Source organism: Canis aureus, chromosome 19 (assembly GCF_053574225.1).
Source record: "Canis aureus isolate CA01 chromosome 19, VMU_Caureus_v.1.0, whole genome shotgun sequence".
NCBI classification, from domain to species: Eukaryota; Metazoa; Chordata; class Mammalia; order Carnivora; family Canidae; genus Canis; species Canis aureus.
In genome coordinates this window covers 55,686,861-55,701,731 of record NC_135629.1, presented here as the reverse complement: position 1 = coordinate 55,701,731, position 14,871 = coordinate 55,686,861, and the positions used below count along the sequence as shown (strand labels likewise).

General features: G+C 61.2%; 1 protein-coding gene and 1 long non-coding RNA gene across 12 annotated transcripts; one reads left to right on the top strand and one right to left on the bottom strand.

Annotated features, from left to right (window-relative positions):
- Positions 1-678: 678 nt before the first annotated feature.
- ZNRF4 (zinc and ring finger 4) lies at positions 679-2,129 on the bottom strand. The gene has a single exon (XM_077860370.1). It carries the CDS (start codon positions 1,863-1,865, stop codon positions 774-776), a length of 1,092 nt encoding a protein of 363 aa, XP_077716496.1. The 5' UTR covers positions 1,866-2,129; the 3' UTR covers positions 679-773.
- An 89-nt stretch (positions 2,130-2,218) lies between these two features.
- LOC144290790 (uncharacterized) lies at positions 2,219-6,786 on the top strand. 11 transcript variants are annotated; one of them, XR_013358328.1, is made up of 6 exons: positions 2,219-2,471; positions 3,448-3,899; positions 4,660-4,884; positions 4,978-5,262; positions 5,455-5,547; positions 5,647-6,786. It is a non-coding gene; the product is annotated as an uncharacterized LOC144290790 (long non-coding RNA). The 11 variants fall into 11 exon arrangements; XR_013358325.1 differs by having other exon boundaries at positions 3,307-3,899; XR_013358323.1 differs by having other exon boundaries at positions 3,263-3,899.
- The last annotated feature ends 8,085 nt before the right edge of the window (positions 6,787-14,871 follow it).

Genomic DNA, 14,871 nt, shown 5'->3' with positions numbered 1-14,871 from the left:
ACCCAGGTGAGAACTGCTGCTTTAGAAACACCAGATGTTTACCCCTAAAAACCATCTGGCATTTTCATGGGAACGACGACTGAGGGAGGCGGGGAGAGTGGCCCTGGATAGGCACTTGTCAAATCCGAGTAACGGGTGCATGTGCGGGAGGATCGTTATTCTCTCCCGTCTCCTTGGCCTTTGGGGAAGTTCAAATCCAAGCCGGGGGTGAGTTCACCCAAACGTCCGCACCCACGTTGCTTTCTCGGAGGGGGACGAGCAAGCGTGCTGGGCCCGGGTGGGAGGTGAGCATTCTGGGAAGCCGGGTGAGGGGGTACGTGGGAGCTCCCTGTGCCACCTCTGCCACTTTTCTGGGAATATAAAATCAGTCCAAAGTAAACATTTTATTAAAAACAAAACAAACCAAAACAAAAAAAAACACGTTGAAACGCAGAATGAAAAAGCGAATCAGAGATCCGAAGCCCGCGTGCCCAGGGTGGAACGAAGGCGCGGGGTGTGTCCCGGTGCCACCGCCGGTGTGACCACACAGCGGCTCTGGAGACACCTGCCCCTGCCCCACCCCGTCTCCTCACTCACCTGGGGAAGCTGGAAGCCACTCTTAGGGCCCAGCTGGGATTTGCGACATGGGAGGCACGAGGGGCCAGGAGCCTGGCAGCCCCACAGCAGCCAGGGCAAGAATCCGCTTTCAAACCCACTTTATTCTCTCTAGACTAGAAACACTCCGTATTTCCACTCTCCCCACCCCGATCTTGGCCGGCCAGGGGCCCGCGGCCTCACCAGGGTTCCGGGGGCCTCTCCGAGGACCTCTCCGAGGATGCCACGGCCTCCGCCACCCCCAAGGAGGTGGAGCTGCAGCAGCCCTGGGAGCCTCCAGCCCGGGCCAGCAGCTCCAGCCTTCGCGAGCGCAGCCGGGCCTGGATGGCCCAGATCGGGGGCCGGTGGCCGGGCAGCGAGGGGTCCTCGTCGCCGAAGCTATCGACGGTGGAGTCGGAGCCGTCTTCCGTGCCGGCCACGGACTGCTTGCACACGGGGCAGGAGCGCCGCGCGGCCTGGGAGAACCAGGGGTCGATGCACTTGCAGTGGTAGGTGTGGGAGCAGGGCAGGATCTTGAGCTGGTCGCCCTCCTCGTACTCGTCCAGGCAGATGGCGCACAGGTCGTTCCGCCGAGTGAAGGTCCGGACCTGGGCTCTCTGGCAGGGCTGGGGCTTCACCGCCGGCCCTCGGGTCCACCAGGCCCAGAGCCAGTTCCACAGCTGTCGGAGGACGAAGAGGACGGACGTGAGCAGGGCCAGGGCGCGGCCCAGCACCCAGGAGACGGCCAGCACGGGGTGGCAGTCCAGGTCGGGGCACGGCGGGTAGTCGGGCAGCAGGAGGACGTGGGCTGCCTTGTCGCAGCGCACGATGACCCGCAGGTCCTGCGAGGCGGCCTCGCCCACGAACACCGACGGGATGGCAATCTGGCGCCGCAGGTCCTCGTAGACGTGGGCCATGCGCACCAGCTCGTCGGAGCGGACGTTGTGCACGATGGCCGCCTCGAAGCCGGCCCGCTGGGCGTGCAGCACCTTGAGATCGAACGTGCAGTCGTACCGGCGGATCAGCACGATGGCTCCCAGCGAGCCGTTGCCCGGCCGCGGGCCCTCGATGGGATGGCAGGCGTTGGCCGGCTTGGCCTCCATCAGGTAGCCCCGCACGCCCTCGGGGGCCAGCGGCAGCCCGAACAGCGCCGGCAGGTCGGCGAAGTCCACGGTGCTCGCGTTGCCGTCCAGCACGGCCCGCACCAGCGCCTCCGACGGCACCAGCAGCGCCAGCAGGATCAGCGAGGCCTCGGCGGCCCCCAGGGCCGGGGCTGCCCGCGCCCACCCCATGGCCGCCCCCCGGCCCGGCCCCTGCCCCTCCTCCGGCCGCCGCGGGCAGCTAGGTCCCGCTGGGCACGGCGGACGGGAGGCCTTCGGGCATCTCCAGGGCCTCCCAGGGGCCCGTGGCCGGGCGGGCGGCAGGTGAGCGCGCCGGGGCGGGGGGGCTCCGAGGCGGGTTCGCAGGGCGGCCGGGACCAGGGCGGCCTCAGGCGGAAGCTGCTCCTGGCGGCAGCCCGGCGCGCATCGTGTCTCCGAAGGCTGGTCTCAGGAGCAGCTGACCCGCCCAGGCGGCCTTGCGGGCGGATGACGCTGAGGCCAGGAAGCCCCAGGGTTCTAGATGCCCCCGGCCTCTGTGACATCGTCCTGTTACATCTTGTCCCCAGGAGCCCCCAGTTGCCTAGGACTGGGGCCAGGACAGCATTCCTGGGTCTCTGACCTCGGGGCCTGAGCAGCCTTTGAGAAAACTTGTGGAACGCTCAGAGCACCCCCGGGTCCTGGACCTCACGAGGCTCCGGGGTGCCACAAAGTGGCTGGTGGTCCCCAGGGTCGCGGATCCGGCGCCTATACCCATCCTCTAGAGTGTCATCTCCCCGAGACCACCAAAGATCCACCAAGGTTAGGTGCCAATGTCACCCCCCCCCACCCTTTAGAGATACACAGAAGGACCCAGACTTGTTCAGGGTACCCCTTCCCCCATGAGGTCGGGTCTCAAAACCCGAACTGCAAAGCTCCTCCGTCTCTCCCGCTCTATTCACTCTGCTCCAGCCACGGGCACCTCCTCATGGTTCTTACAACACACCAGGCGCGGTCCTGCCCCCGGGCCTTAGCACAGGCTGTGCCCTCTGCCTGAAATGCCCTTTCCCAGGGCCGGCTCTTTCTCACAACTGAGGTCTGAGTTTGCACGTCCTCAGAGTCTAACTAGATTTGATCTGGGGGGAGAGAGGTGCCCAAGTCAGGGTGGAGCTGGCAGGACTGGGTGGTCCCTGTCTTCACCGCCTGGTAGGCCTCAAGTCCTGCACCAGCTTTATTCTCTGTGCCTTTGCTCCAGCCGGGTCCCCAGCTGTCCCCAACCCCACCCCCACCCCCGCGGGCCCTTCCTCAGCCACAGGACACCTCATCCCCCACACCTCCCACCTGGAGTCTGCCCCCTGCCGGGCCAGGCAGCCTGCTCCCGGCTTCATTGCTGGGTCTGCCATTCACAAGCTGTGTGACAGCAGGTAAATCACTCAATCTCTCTGGGCCCCCGACTCCAGATCCTAAAAAACAGGCATAACTATGAGGAACCCAGCTTAGGAGCCGGGCGGGGAGAGAAGTGAATGAGATGACCCGTGATCTGCGCCCAGCGCTGGGGTCTGACCGTTTCTCTCTGCCGGACTGGCCCTGCCTCCACTTTGAAATCTTTCCAGTCAGGGAATTTTCTAGAGTCCCAGTCCTCCGGCCTCTCCCACAGCTCCCCATTGCCGCCCAGATGCAGGCCACACACCGGCCCACAAGCCCCCCACCCCCCATGATGGTCAAGACCCTGCCCATCGATCTCTTCCACCTGAGGCCCTTGGATGCTCCAAATGCATCTCGAGTCCTTGACCTCCAGAGCTTTGCAGACGCTGCTTCCAGCGCCAGGAGCGGCAGCATCTCCTCCGTGGCACCTCGCCAGGCTGACTACTTACCCTTCAGGTCTCCTCGGTGGCCGGATGCCTCCCTGGGCAGCCCTCATCTGGCCACGGGGGAGAGGCAGGGACACGGGGAGGAGGCCGGCGGCAGCCTCGCCAGGAGCCCAGGCGGCAGGACTTGGGCAGAGTCTCCCCCGGGGCCTCAGGAGGAACCGCCCCCTGCCAACACCTGGGTTGTAGACTTCTGGCCTCCAGAGCTGGGAGAGAAGAAAGTTCAGTGGTTTCATGACCCCCCCCCCAGCCCCGCACCCTGGGGTGGTGGTTCCTTGTTACAGCAGCCGCTGCAGGCAAGGAACATTCCCTGGGAGCCTTGCCCCAGGTCTGCGTCCAGGGGAGCCAGCGGGGCAAGGTGTCACCCCGCCCAGAGTGGAGGGTGAGTGAGGATGGGCTGGGTGTGGGAGAGCGGAGAGGAGCATGCTGGGAATGGGAAGGGAGAGTGAGAAGGTCCTGAGGTTGGGGGGGAGGGGAGGGGGAGGGAGGGAGAGGAAAGGAAGGGGGAGAGATAATGGGGGAGGGGAAGGCGGGGAAGGAAGGGAGGGAGAGGGAGGGGGAGGGAGGGGAAAGGAAGAGGAGGGAGGGGGAGGGAGGGGAAGGGATGGGAAGGGGAGGGGAGGGAGGGGAGAGAGGAAAGGAAGGGAGAGGGAGAATGGGGGAGGGGAGGGAGGAGGAGGGAGGGGGAGGGAGGGGGAGAGAGAAAAAAGGGGGAGGGGAAGGGAAAGGGAGGGAGGGGGAGAGAGAGGAAGGGAAGGGGGGGATGGGGGATGGGGAGGGAGGACTTACCAGCTGAGCTTCTGGAAGGAGGGTCTGACTCAAGGGCTGGAGAGGCCCAGGCAAGGCCCAGAGGATGCGGGACAAGGGCAGGTGCTTCCCCACCCCCAGTCTCCACATCTCTGCACCGCTTGGCCCTTTTGCGAGGGGAACCAAGTCCCTCATTGCTCCTGAAACAAAAAGCAATTAGTGCTTCTGACCAGAGACGGTTCCGGCTGGAGGGCAGACTGGAGAGGGACCAGGAGGCCGGGAAGCTGCGGAGGGGAGGACAGAGAGTCCGGGGAGCAGAGACAGGCTCAGAGGGGACACCGCAGCCCGAGTGAGCAAGCGAAGGGGACTGAAGGTGCTTGCCCCCCCACCCACAGGGGCATCATTCCCAGAAGTCACTGGTGCTGGCGGCTGTCGTCTTGTTCAAGCCACTGCTCATTTCCCTAAGGGACGGGCCTGGGCCCCGCTGGAATCCTACATCTGTGTCTTTGCATTTTTCAAGTCCCAGCCCTTTGTGGTGAGAGACTTGGGGTTTTATGTTGTGATTCTCACCACGGCCTTAAGGGAAGATGACGGGAGCGTGGATATTTAGGGGATGTTTGGTAAGTAGAGGAATGACGGACGATTATGGGGAAAAAGGCAGAGAAAGGTTCTCCAAAGACGGCAGCTGATAACGAGGCGTCTTGGTTTCCTAGGGCTGCGCAGCAGAGCACCGCGAGCTGGGCGGCTGAGAACATCCGAAATTTATTTTTTTCCAAGTTCTGGAGACCAGAGGTCCACGATCAACGTGTCGGCAGCGTGTACCTCCCCCACCCCCCGACCCCCTCGAGGGCTCCTCTAGCTGCTGGAACCTGCTCTGCCCACGTGAGCCAGCCAGTGAGCACCCCTGGGAGCGGCCCCGGACCCACGACCGGTGGGACCCCGTGGACCAACACTCCATCTCTCGCGCTCCTCAGGCGATCAGATGAAATGGCTTTGGGGTGCGTGTCCCTCACCACCTCCTTGAGGACCCCAGTGGGACTGAGCTCCAGCTGCCCCCATGCTGACTGTGCTTCCTTGAAGTTGCCCTCCCTTTCCTGTGTCTGACACATACACACACACCCCACTCCCCTCCCAGGGATTTCTGAAATCACTGCCAACATCACTAATCTCATTTCAAATTCTTGTCTCAGGATCTGCTTCTGAGGGGAGCCGAAACTAGGAGGCCGCCTGAGAACAGAGCCGGTGCATAAGAAAACAGAACAAAGAGACCGAGAGACGCCCAGGTGCTAGAAACATCGTCTGCACATCTGGATCGAGCTGAGCCTGAAGGCCACCTGGGAGATGAAATAATACATCCCCCCCCTTTTTTTTTTGGCTGAAAGGAGATTTCTGTCCCCACACAATTAACCTCCCAGGGAAGAGGTGAGGCTTCCAGAACCTCACCTGAGAAGGGACACCCGGCACAACTGTAAGCCTGATATTCTATTTCTGCTTCACCCACCTCTACCTGCCACCCAATGTTTGCAGGGGGAGCCTCCTTTCGTGGTGCTGGCGGGGGCACGCTGAAGGTGTCTGGCTCCTCAGGCTGTTAGAAAACACATGTCAGATGGGGTGACGGGATGTGTCCCGGAGCTCAGAGTCACATGTAGTCGCGTGTCCTTCCCTCCTTCCTCCCGCATCCCCGCATCCCCTGTTGCACTCAGTGTCCAACTTGCCCCTCTCTGCGAGGAATGCCCCGGGGGGCGGGGGGGGCAAGGTGTGCAAGGGTCAGGCAGGGAGAAGCCGTCCACCCGCAGCCAGACCCGGGCCCCTCTGTCTCTCGGTCTCTCCTCTCCTGGCATCTCTGTTCCCGTCTCCCCTTGTGTTTCTCTCACTTACTCTCTCCTGCCTGTCGTGTTTCCTTCGGTGGCTCCGTGTCTGTCCCTTCGGCCCCGCGATGATGTGGTTGGCCTCAGTCTCCCCCCGCCGCGCCCTTGGAGCCCGACAGTGGCCCTCGCTGACCCAGCAGGCTGCTCCTCCCCTCGGACCGCTCACCTTCGGGGGGACGGATGCACGGTCGGCAGAGGCCTTCTGAACACCGTCCCCCAGGGGCCACCCACTGCCCTTTGGGCTTGCCACTCTGCTTTTCCCCGTGGCCCCCAGGAGCCAGCGAGCCTGCAGAGAGGAGACGATCCTCCCAAAGGCTGCAGCCGACGAGGGGGGCCGGGCTGCCTTCCTGGCCCCAGAGCCCCGCGTCATCCTGCCCCGCAGGCCCGGCGTCGGCTGCAAACCAACAGCGGCCTCGCTGTTTGGCCAGACTCCCCCCTTTCTCTTCCTACCTCCCCCCATCCCCCCGCAGAAGGCATTTCTGAGCAGAGGGATCTGTCTGTCTGTCTGCCTGGGACAACGTGCGAGGCGCCCGACGACGCACCATGGTGACCAAGACAAAACCCCTGACCTTACGGAGCTTCTGTTCCAGCTGAGAAGAGGGAAGACAGCCAAACAACGAATTAGCTTAATGAATAAAGCAGCCATCAGACGAATCATTTCAGGGTGTGACGTGCAGCGAAGGAAATCAAGCGGGGGGCAGCGTTTGCGGGGGTGGAGTGGGGGGGCGCTCAAGGAAAGTCTCCCTGAGGCACGCACGTTTGAATGGGAAGAGGGAAGAACTTTGCTTCTAGAACATTCCTGGGGCGCCACCAAATCACACTCCACCAAACTGACCTGGGGTTTGCCGATCGGCGTCATTTCATTTTATTTGCTCATCAAATGTTTGCTGGGGACCCACTGTGTGCAAGGCACTGGGCCTGGACGCTGGGGACACTGAAGTGACCAGGACAGACCCAGTCAGTCGCCACCCGCCCGGGGCTCAGTCCAGGGGAGGAGCAGGGCCTCCAAACAAATGAACAAGCATATTTCAAACAGTGGTGGCGAGTCCCATGACAGAAGTAAGACAACGAAGAGACGCGATCGAGTGTCTGCGAGACAAGAAATCGTGGGCAAGAGCGTGAGGACAAGCAGGGTGTTGGCAGGGTGTCAAAGCAGCGCTCCCGAGATCCTTAGGAATTCGGAAAGTAAAACGGGAATTTTCCAGTGGGGGAGCCTGCGTTGGGGGGGCGGGGACAGACACGGTGGTCACCGTGGGATCAAGGTTAACATCAAGGAGACGCATCCGCTTCCAGGGGCTTGGCCTTCTGCACGGGGGACACATTGTCGTCCCCGCCTGCCCCCCCCCACCCCGCTGCCATACGCGGGATCCGGGTGGAGATGCCCAACCTGGGCTCATCGTGAGCCAATTCCAGATGGACCCGAACTGAGGGATGTCCCACAAAACCGGTGGCCAGTGCTCTTCCTGGGTGCCAAGGTCATAGAAGATGAGGACACTGTCCCAGAGCGCAGGGCGCCACCGGGCAGATGCTCTGACAAGGTACAGGGAGCGGCTCTGGGTGGGATCCTGGGTCAGGAAGGGGACCCCCACAGGGAAACTCGTCAAACCCGAATGAGTCCTGTAGGTTTGTTAGCAATGCTGTGCCCCCACTAGTTTCCTGGTTGTTTTGTGTTTTTTTTTTTTTAAGATTTTATTTATTTATTCATGAGACACGGAGAGAGGCAGAGACACAGGCAGAGGGAGAAGCAGGCTCCCTGTGGGGAGCCCGATGCGGGACTCGATCCCGGGACCCCGGGGCCACGGCCTGAGCCGAAGGCAGACGCTCAACCGCTGAGCCACCCAAGCGTCCCAGTTTCCTGGTTTTGATCATCAGGCCGAGTTATGTAAAAACGTCACCACTGGGGAGAGCTGGGTGCGGGGTGTGCAGGGATTCTGGATTCCCTGCGGCGGGTCTCCATGAAGCCCTCGTGTAAATCTAAAATTATTTCATAACAAAGCTTTTAAAAGACCCAGACAGCCTTAAGGAAAAGAAGACGAAGGAAGAGAAAGAGCCTCAGCCGGTGGCTGGAGGGTGGTCAGGGGAGTCCTCTCTGAGTGGGTTGGCATTTAAGCCAAGACTGGAGGGACGCCTGGGGGGTGCAGCGGGGGGGCTCAGCGGTTGAGCGTCTGCCTGATCCCGGGGTCTCCCCGCAGCGAGCCAGCTTCTCCCTCTGCCTGTGTCTCTGCCTCTCGTGAATAAATAAATACAATTTTTTAAAAAATTATTTCAATGAGGCAAATTTTTTAAAGATTTTATTTTTAAGGAATCTCTACACCCAACAGGGGGCTCGAACTCACAACCCCGAGATCAAGACTCACACGCTTCTCCCACCGAGCCAGCCGAGTGCTCCTCAATGAGGCGAACCTTAGCAATTCGGTTCCTGACTCCCGCTTGCCACAATTCAAGTCCCCTGTAGCCACATGGGTGGGAAGGGGGGAGGGACGGTGTTGGGTGGGCACAGGTCTAGAACATTCTGTCATCGCCAACAATTGTATTGGACGGCCCTGCGCTGGGGAATTTTAAACAAAGAGAGGGACGCAATCTGACGGCGAGTCTAGGAAAAGGCCTCCTCTGCTGAGGAAAAGCAGCCAGTTTGGGGTTCACGGAGGCGGAATCTGGGAGCGCAGGGAGGATGCAGGGAGCGAGCATCCGGGTTTGGGGGAGCAGAGGCCCAGACCAGTGCAGTAGCCAGCGGGGGCGGAGCAGAGCTGTTTGGAAGCAGCATCACCAGGGAGTCCTGACCATTTGAGGGGGAAGAGGGGGACCCGGACTCTGCCGCGAGCCCAGGTGGAGGCAGGACGGCCCCCGACTCTGGAGAAGCAGCCAGCTCAGGGACAGACCCTGCGCTCTGTCTGGGCCCTGCTGACCTGGGGGGTCAGGGGAAGCCCAGGGGGCCGCCCTGTCGGCAGGTGGCCGGTCGCAGCAGCAGCCCCAGGGCGGCCCTGGGATCGCGGGGCGCTCGGGCCCAGCTGGCGACCGCCGGGCCGGGGTGTGACTTGTCAGGCGGCCGCGGAGCCACGTCCCCAGGCTCAGAGGCACAGCTTGCCTAAATGCTAACAAGTTTTGCCTCCAAATGGTGGCGGGGTGTGCGCGTGTGTATGTGTGTATTTAATTCTGGAATGAATTTAATTCTAATTCCGCCGACTTTGGGGATGGGAAACAGCTGTCTTAATGAGTTAAACAGTGGGTTTAAAATAGCGAGCATCTGTTCGCCGTCTGAGCCAGCACCCGCGGAGGCCACTCCGAGCCTCTGAGCTCACGGTTCCGGGGCCCTGGTGGCAGCTCCGGGGACGGCGGGAGACATGGCCTGGGATGTGGGTTCGAATCCAGCCATCCCCACCCCCGGGATTTCTCTGCACAGAGGGAGCTGTTTGCCCGCCTCACCAAACGGCACCCCGCGCCGGGATTGCAGCTGTCAGGCGCCCCCCCCCCCATTACGGGTGCGACAGGCCCGTGAGAACAGACCCCCGGGCTTCACACGCTTCCCGGCCATGTGGCCTGAATCACTCTGCGCCTCAGTGTCCCCGTCTGACAATGGAGGTGAGGACAGTGCCTCACGCAGGGGGTCGGGAAAAAGTTTAGATGAGCTGCCACATGTTAAACGTGGTGCCTGGTAGAGGGTGGATAGAAGTTGAAAGAGCAAAGAGGGCTAGGGAGAGGACAGAAGAGGGTGGCAGATCCCACAGAGGGTCTGGGTGGGGCTGACTTGCACAGGGAGGTCAGGGAGGTCAGGGAGGTGAGCCCTCCAGGCAGGGGGAAGAGCAGGTGCAAAGGCCCTGAGGCAGGACTATGTGCAAATAGCAAGGAGGCCAGCGTGGCTGCAGCAGGAGTAGGGCCAGAATTCGCACCAGGCTTCAGTTGCATTAAGAGGGTTTGAGCTTTATCCCAAAGGCACTATGGAGGTGGTTTCGGGGTGGTGGGGGGGTGCAGGGAGCAAGATCTGATCTGCAGCCAGACGTAATGTCTCTCATCTGGGCGTTTGTGAGAGCATCTACCGGACACCTGGGCCTCCGGGGATGATAGGCAGGAACAGACCCCACGCGTGGCCAAGTTGAGGGAAAGGGAGACGCTGGGCACGCGCACGTGCTTCCATCCCAGTTCAACATGGAGCAGCCCCCAGTGACACTCTGGGCACAGACAGCCCTGGGGTGGAATCCCAGCTCTGCCACTGTCCTACCATAGGATCTGTCCTCAGTTTCCCCTTCTTGTCACTGAGTTGTCTCATGGACGGGGCAAGGTGCACGCCTAGACCTTCACACGCACGCTCAGCCCTAATCCCTTCAACAGTGAACCAGGCGCCAACCATATGGCCCCGCAGTTTCACCCCCCCAGGGATTTACACTAGAGAAACCAGAGCCCCCCGCCCCCGTCCACGCAAAGGCTTGAGCCCTCGTGTTCAGGGCAGCGGTCGCCATCGCCCCGCCTGAGAGCTGCCCACGGTCCGTCAAGCGGCGAACGAAGAAACAAGCGGTGGTTCATCCGCACCGTGGAACTTTCCTCGGCCGTGAGAAGACACAAGAGTGCTCGGCCTGCGACAGCACAGGGGAACGTCAGAGTCCTCAGAGTCCGACAGGGGCCGGAGGGGCCGGGCGCAAAAGGTGCACGCTCCGGGACAGCTGAAAATGCAAACTAATTTATAATCAAAAACATAGGCTGATTAGAAACGACAAATACCCACCATTTGCTTCGACGGGGATGGAACTGGAGGGTATTATGCTGAGTGAAGTAAGTCAGTCGGAGAAGGACAAACATCATATGGTCTCATTCATTTGGGGAATATAAAATATAGTGAAAGGGAATAAAGGGAAAGGAGAGAAAATGAGTGGGAAATATCAGAAAGGGAGACAGAAAAAAAAAGGGAGACAGAAAACGAACTAGGGGTGGGAGAAGGGGAGGTGGGCGGGGTGGGGTGACTGGGTGCCGGGCACTGAGGGGGGCACTTGATGGGATGAGCCCTGGGTGTTATTCTAAATGTTGGCAAATTGAACACCAATAAAAAATAAATTTATAAAAAAAAAACATAGGCTGGGGGTGCCTGGAAAGGGGATGCATGGGTGCATGGGACAGCAGGGAGGATCCACGGCGGGGGGAACCCAGGGAACTTTGGGGGTGATGGGTTTGATCACTGTCCTAATGGCTTTCCGGGTGTGGGTGTGGGTGTGGGGGGGAGACAGGGGGAGGGAGGGGGAGGGGGAGAGGTGGAGATGGGGAGAGGGGGAGGGAGGGATGGAGAGGGGGAGGGAGGGAGAGGGAGGGAGGTGGAGGGAGAAAGGGGAGAGGAGGAGGGAGAAGGGGGAGGAGGAGGGAGAAACGGGGTGGGAGAGGGAGGGAGTGGGAGAGGAAGGGAGACAGAGGGAGAGGGAGGAGGGAGGCGGAGAGGGAGTGAGGGGGAGGGACAGAGAGGGAGGGGGAGGGAGGGGGAGGGGGAGGGAAAAGTGAGAGGGAGGGAGAGGGAGGGAGGGGAAGGAAGGGAGAGGGGGAGAGGGGGAGGGAAAGAGAGAGAGAGGGGGAGGGAGAGGGGAGGGAGGGGGAGGGAGAGAATGCACCCACTTGCACACCTCCGACACTTGCAGGTGACTGCACACCGGCTACACCTTCATAAAGCCATAAAAACGGAACGAAATCACCACAAAACATTCACTTGGCCCAGAGCCCAGGGCACAGGGGGCTCAGCCGGGTGGGGTGGGGACGTCATGGCTGTAACGGGGCACAGGCATGGGGGTGGGGCGGGGACGAGCTGGTCCAGGCCGGCAGCTTGCCCCCGCCCTCCTCGTCCCACACCCCCAGCCCGGGGAGCCTGCGCTGTACCCCGAGGCCGCGGAAAGTAATTTCTTAACGTGCCGCCCTCCGCCAACAAGACACAAGATTAATTACGGCCCCAAACACGTTGGGCACCACCTAAATATTTCATAGATCTGTGTGTGTGCTCACACACGCTCGCACACACACGCTCGCACGCAGCTAGCGGGCTGACTCTGGGTTTTGGGGGGGTTTTTTATATATATACACTCTGCTGGTCTGTAAAGGAGGCTGCAGGCCGTCAATGTGGGGAGTCCCCCACCACTCCCCTCTGCTGCCTGTCTTTCATTCCTTCCCCTGCCAGAGGGACGCGGAGGGGATGGGGAGCCTTTAGCTTGGGGTTCAAGGAAGGGAGCGGTTCCCCTGGATGCCTCTGTGTGAGACAGCAGCCGTGCAGGAAGATGTTAGAGGTGGCAGGGGTCGTGACCATGCCCTTGCTCTTGATGACAAGTGGCTAAGAGCCCCCGTCCCTCCCCTCCCCACTCGTGTGACAGAAGTCTGCTGGGGCTCAGAGGGTAGCAGGTCAGGGGGGCAGACAGGATCGGGGCCCCGGAGCCAGTTCAGCCCCCATGACTCCTGGGCTGTGTCACCTGGGGTGAGTGCCTTCCCCTGTCTGGGTCTCGGTTGCCCCGTCTGCAAGATGGGCATAATGGCAGTTCACGGGGCTGCCACGAGGCCTAAATAAGATCTAAAATCCCCTATAGGGACGCCTGGGTGGCTCAGTGTTCAAGCATCTGCCTTTGGCTCAGGATGTGATCCCAGGTTCCCAGGATCAGGTCCCACATCGGGCTCCCCACATGGAGCCTGCTTCTCCCTCTGCCTGTGTCTCTGCCTCTCTCTCTCTCTGTGTGTCTCTCATGAGTGAATAAATAAATTCTTTTGAAAAATTAAAAATAAAATCCCTTATAAAGCTCTCAGTGTGCATCCACAGGTACACAGCTGATGCTCCACATACCAGGAGGGAGGCATTATTACTGTTCGTTGTGCTCTGGGTCCTACCCGGGGAGCTGGGGATGGAACAGCAAAGGAGACAGTCCCTGCTCTTATATCCAGCCCCATGCTCAGACTTTACTTTCTTCTTCTTTCATCCTCGCACTTTGTATATGGAGGCTCACGGGGAACCAATGCAGAAGAATGCGGAAGAAAGAACTCGAAGAGGCCTCGACAATCTCAATGGCTCTTCTTTTTGCCGATAGGGAAACTGAAGCCCCGTGAGGAGCAGGGAGGGCTCCCGGGCCTCTCCCTCCGAGCCCAGCCCTCACCCTCAAGAGGGACTCCGCATTTTCCCAGTCACGTCCCTGGCTGCCTCCAGCACTGCGGCCTCAGGAGCCGCCTGCCAGCAATTTGCTAAATGTGACAGTGTCTTGGCCCCGATGATACAGCCTGAGCCAGTGGCATCTGCAGGCCTGTCACCTCCCACCCCGGGTCTGAGTGATGGACCGAGGGAGCGTGAGCTGGGCTTTTACCGTTTGCCAGGGCCCAGCTGGCCGAGTGCTTCCACACGCTTAGGGGACCGCTAGGGCCGCTCACCGACCCCAGGGAGGGACAGATCAGGGCCCCACCAGGCAGATTTGGAAACTGAGGCTCTAGGACAGGAAGTAAGCCATCCTGGGTCACACGAGAACTTGTCTGAGTCCCCCCGAATGCCGGGCCCCGGGTGGGGGACTAGGCCAGCAGCCCGACACAGACCTGGGCCTGCCCTCCTGGGGCCCCTGTCCAGCGGGGAGGACGGGCAACAAGCAATAAACACCATACATAATTGTGGGGCATGTTGGTAATAAATGCTACAGGGAAAAGCAGGAAGAGGGGTACGGGATGCCAGAGACAGAGGAGAGTGGACGCTATAAACAGAGGAGGAGGCCTCACTGAGGAGGTGACACCTGAGGGTGGTCACGAGAGGGGTCACGTGGGTACCCGGAGGAAGGGCACTGTGGCAGAGAGTCCGCCCGTGCAAAGGTCCTGGGGCAGGGCTGGGCCTGGTGTGTCGCAGAAGCAGCGAGGAGGCCCCTGTGGCTGGAGCCGAGTAAGCGAGTGGGCGAGGAGCCAGAGAGGCCGGGAGGGCGGAGGGGGGACAGGGCAGGTCGTGCCTTGAGGACACCAGAGAGTACACCAGCGAGGAGGACTTGGGGCTTTTCCCCCAGGGGAGGTGGGAGCCCCAGGGCAGAGGAGGCAGGACCTGACCCGGGTGCTCACGGGTGCCCCCTGGAGGCCACCGCGGGGAGGGAGGCCGTGGGGAGTTGGTCAGGGAGGGTGCCCCCATGGGTGACAGTTACATGAGTCAATGAAAGCGGAGGAGGGCGCAGATTTAGCACAGGTGTCCTGGGAAGACGCCTAGAGCTTTGAGTGCTCGGGGAGCGAGAAGCCACCGAGGAGAGATCCAGGGTAAGAAAGAACATTCCAGGCAGAAGGCACAGCCAGGGCCAAGGCCCTGAGGCAGGCACATGCAGGGACTATGTGAAGAGCAGCACGGAGGTGCAGTGAGGTGGGGGGCGGGGGGCATGGGAGGAGGACTCAGATCCTGGCCCCTGGAGCCCCATGGCCCCAAGGGCAATGGGGAGCCGGGGAGCAGTGGGGGGCTATGAGCAGGGCAGGGACAGAGCAGGGTGTGGGAGGCCGAACAGCATCCCCCGAAAGACGTCTGCATCCTAACCCCTGGAACCTATGGCTACACCTTCCATGGCATAGTGGGGTGAGTAGGATCCCCCCAGACTCGGGTCCACCCAGGGGCCTGCACATGTAACTAGTTAAAGACCCCGGCACGAAATCAGCCTGCGTCCGGGGCGAGCCCTAAATCCCATGACTAGCGTCCACATAAGAAGAGGGGAGGCAGGGACAAGGACACAAGCGGGCAGCGGAGATGGAGGGACGCTGTCACAGCCCAGGAATGGCCGGGGTCACCTC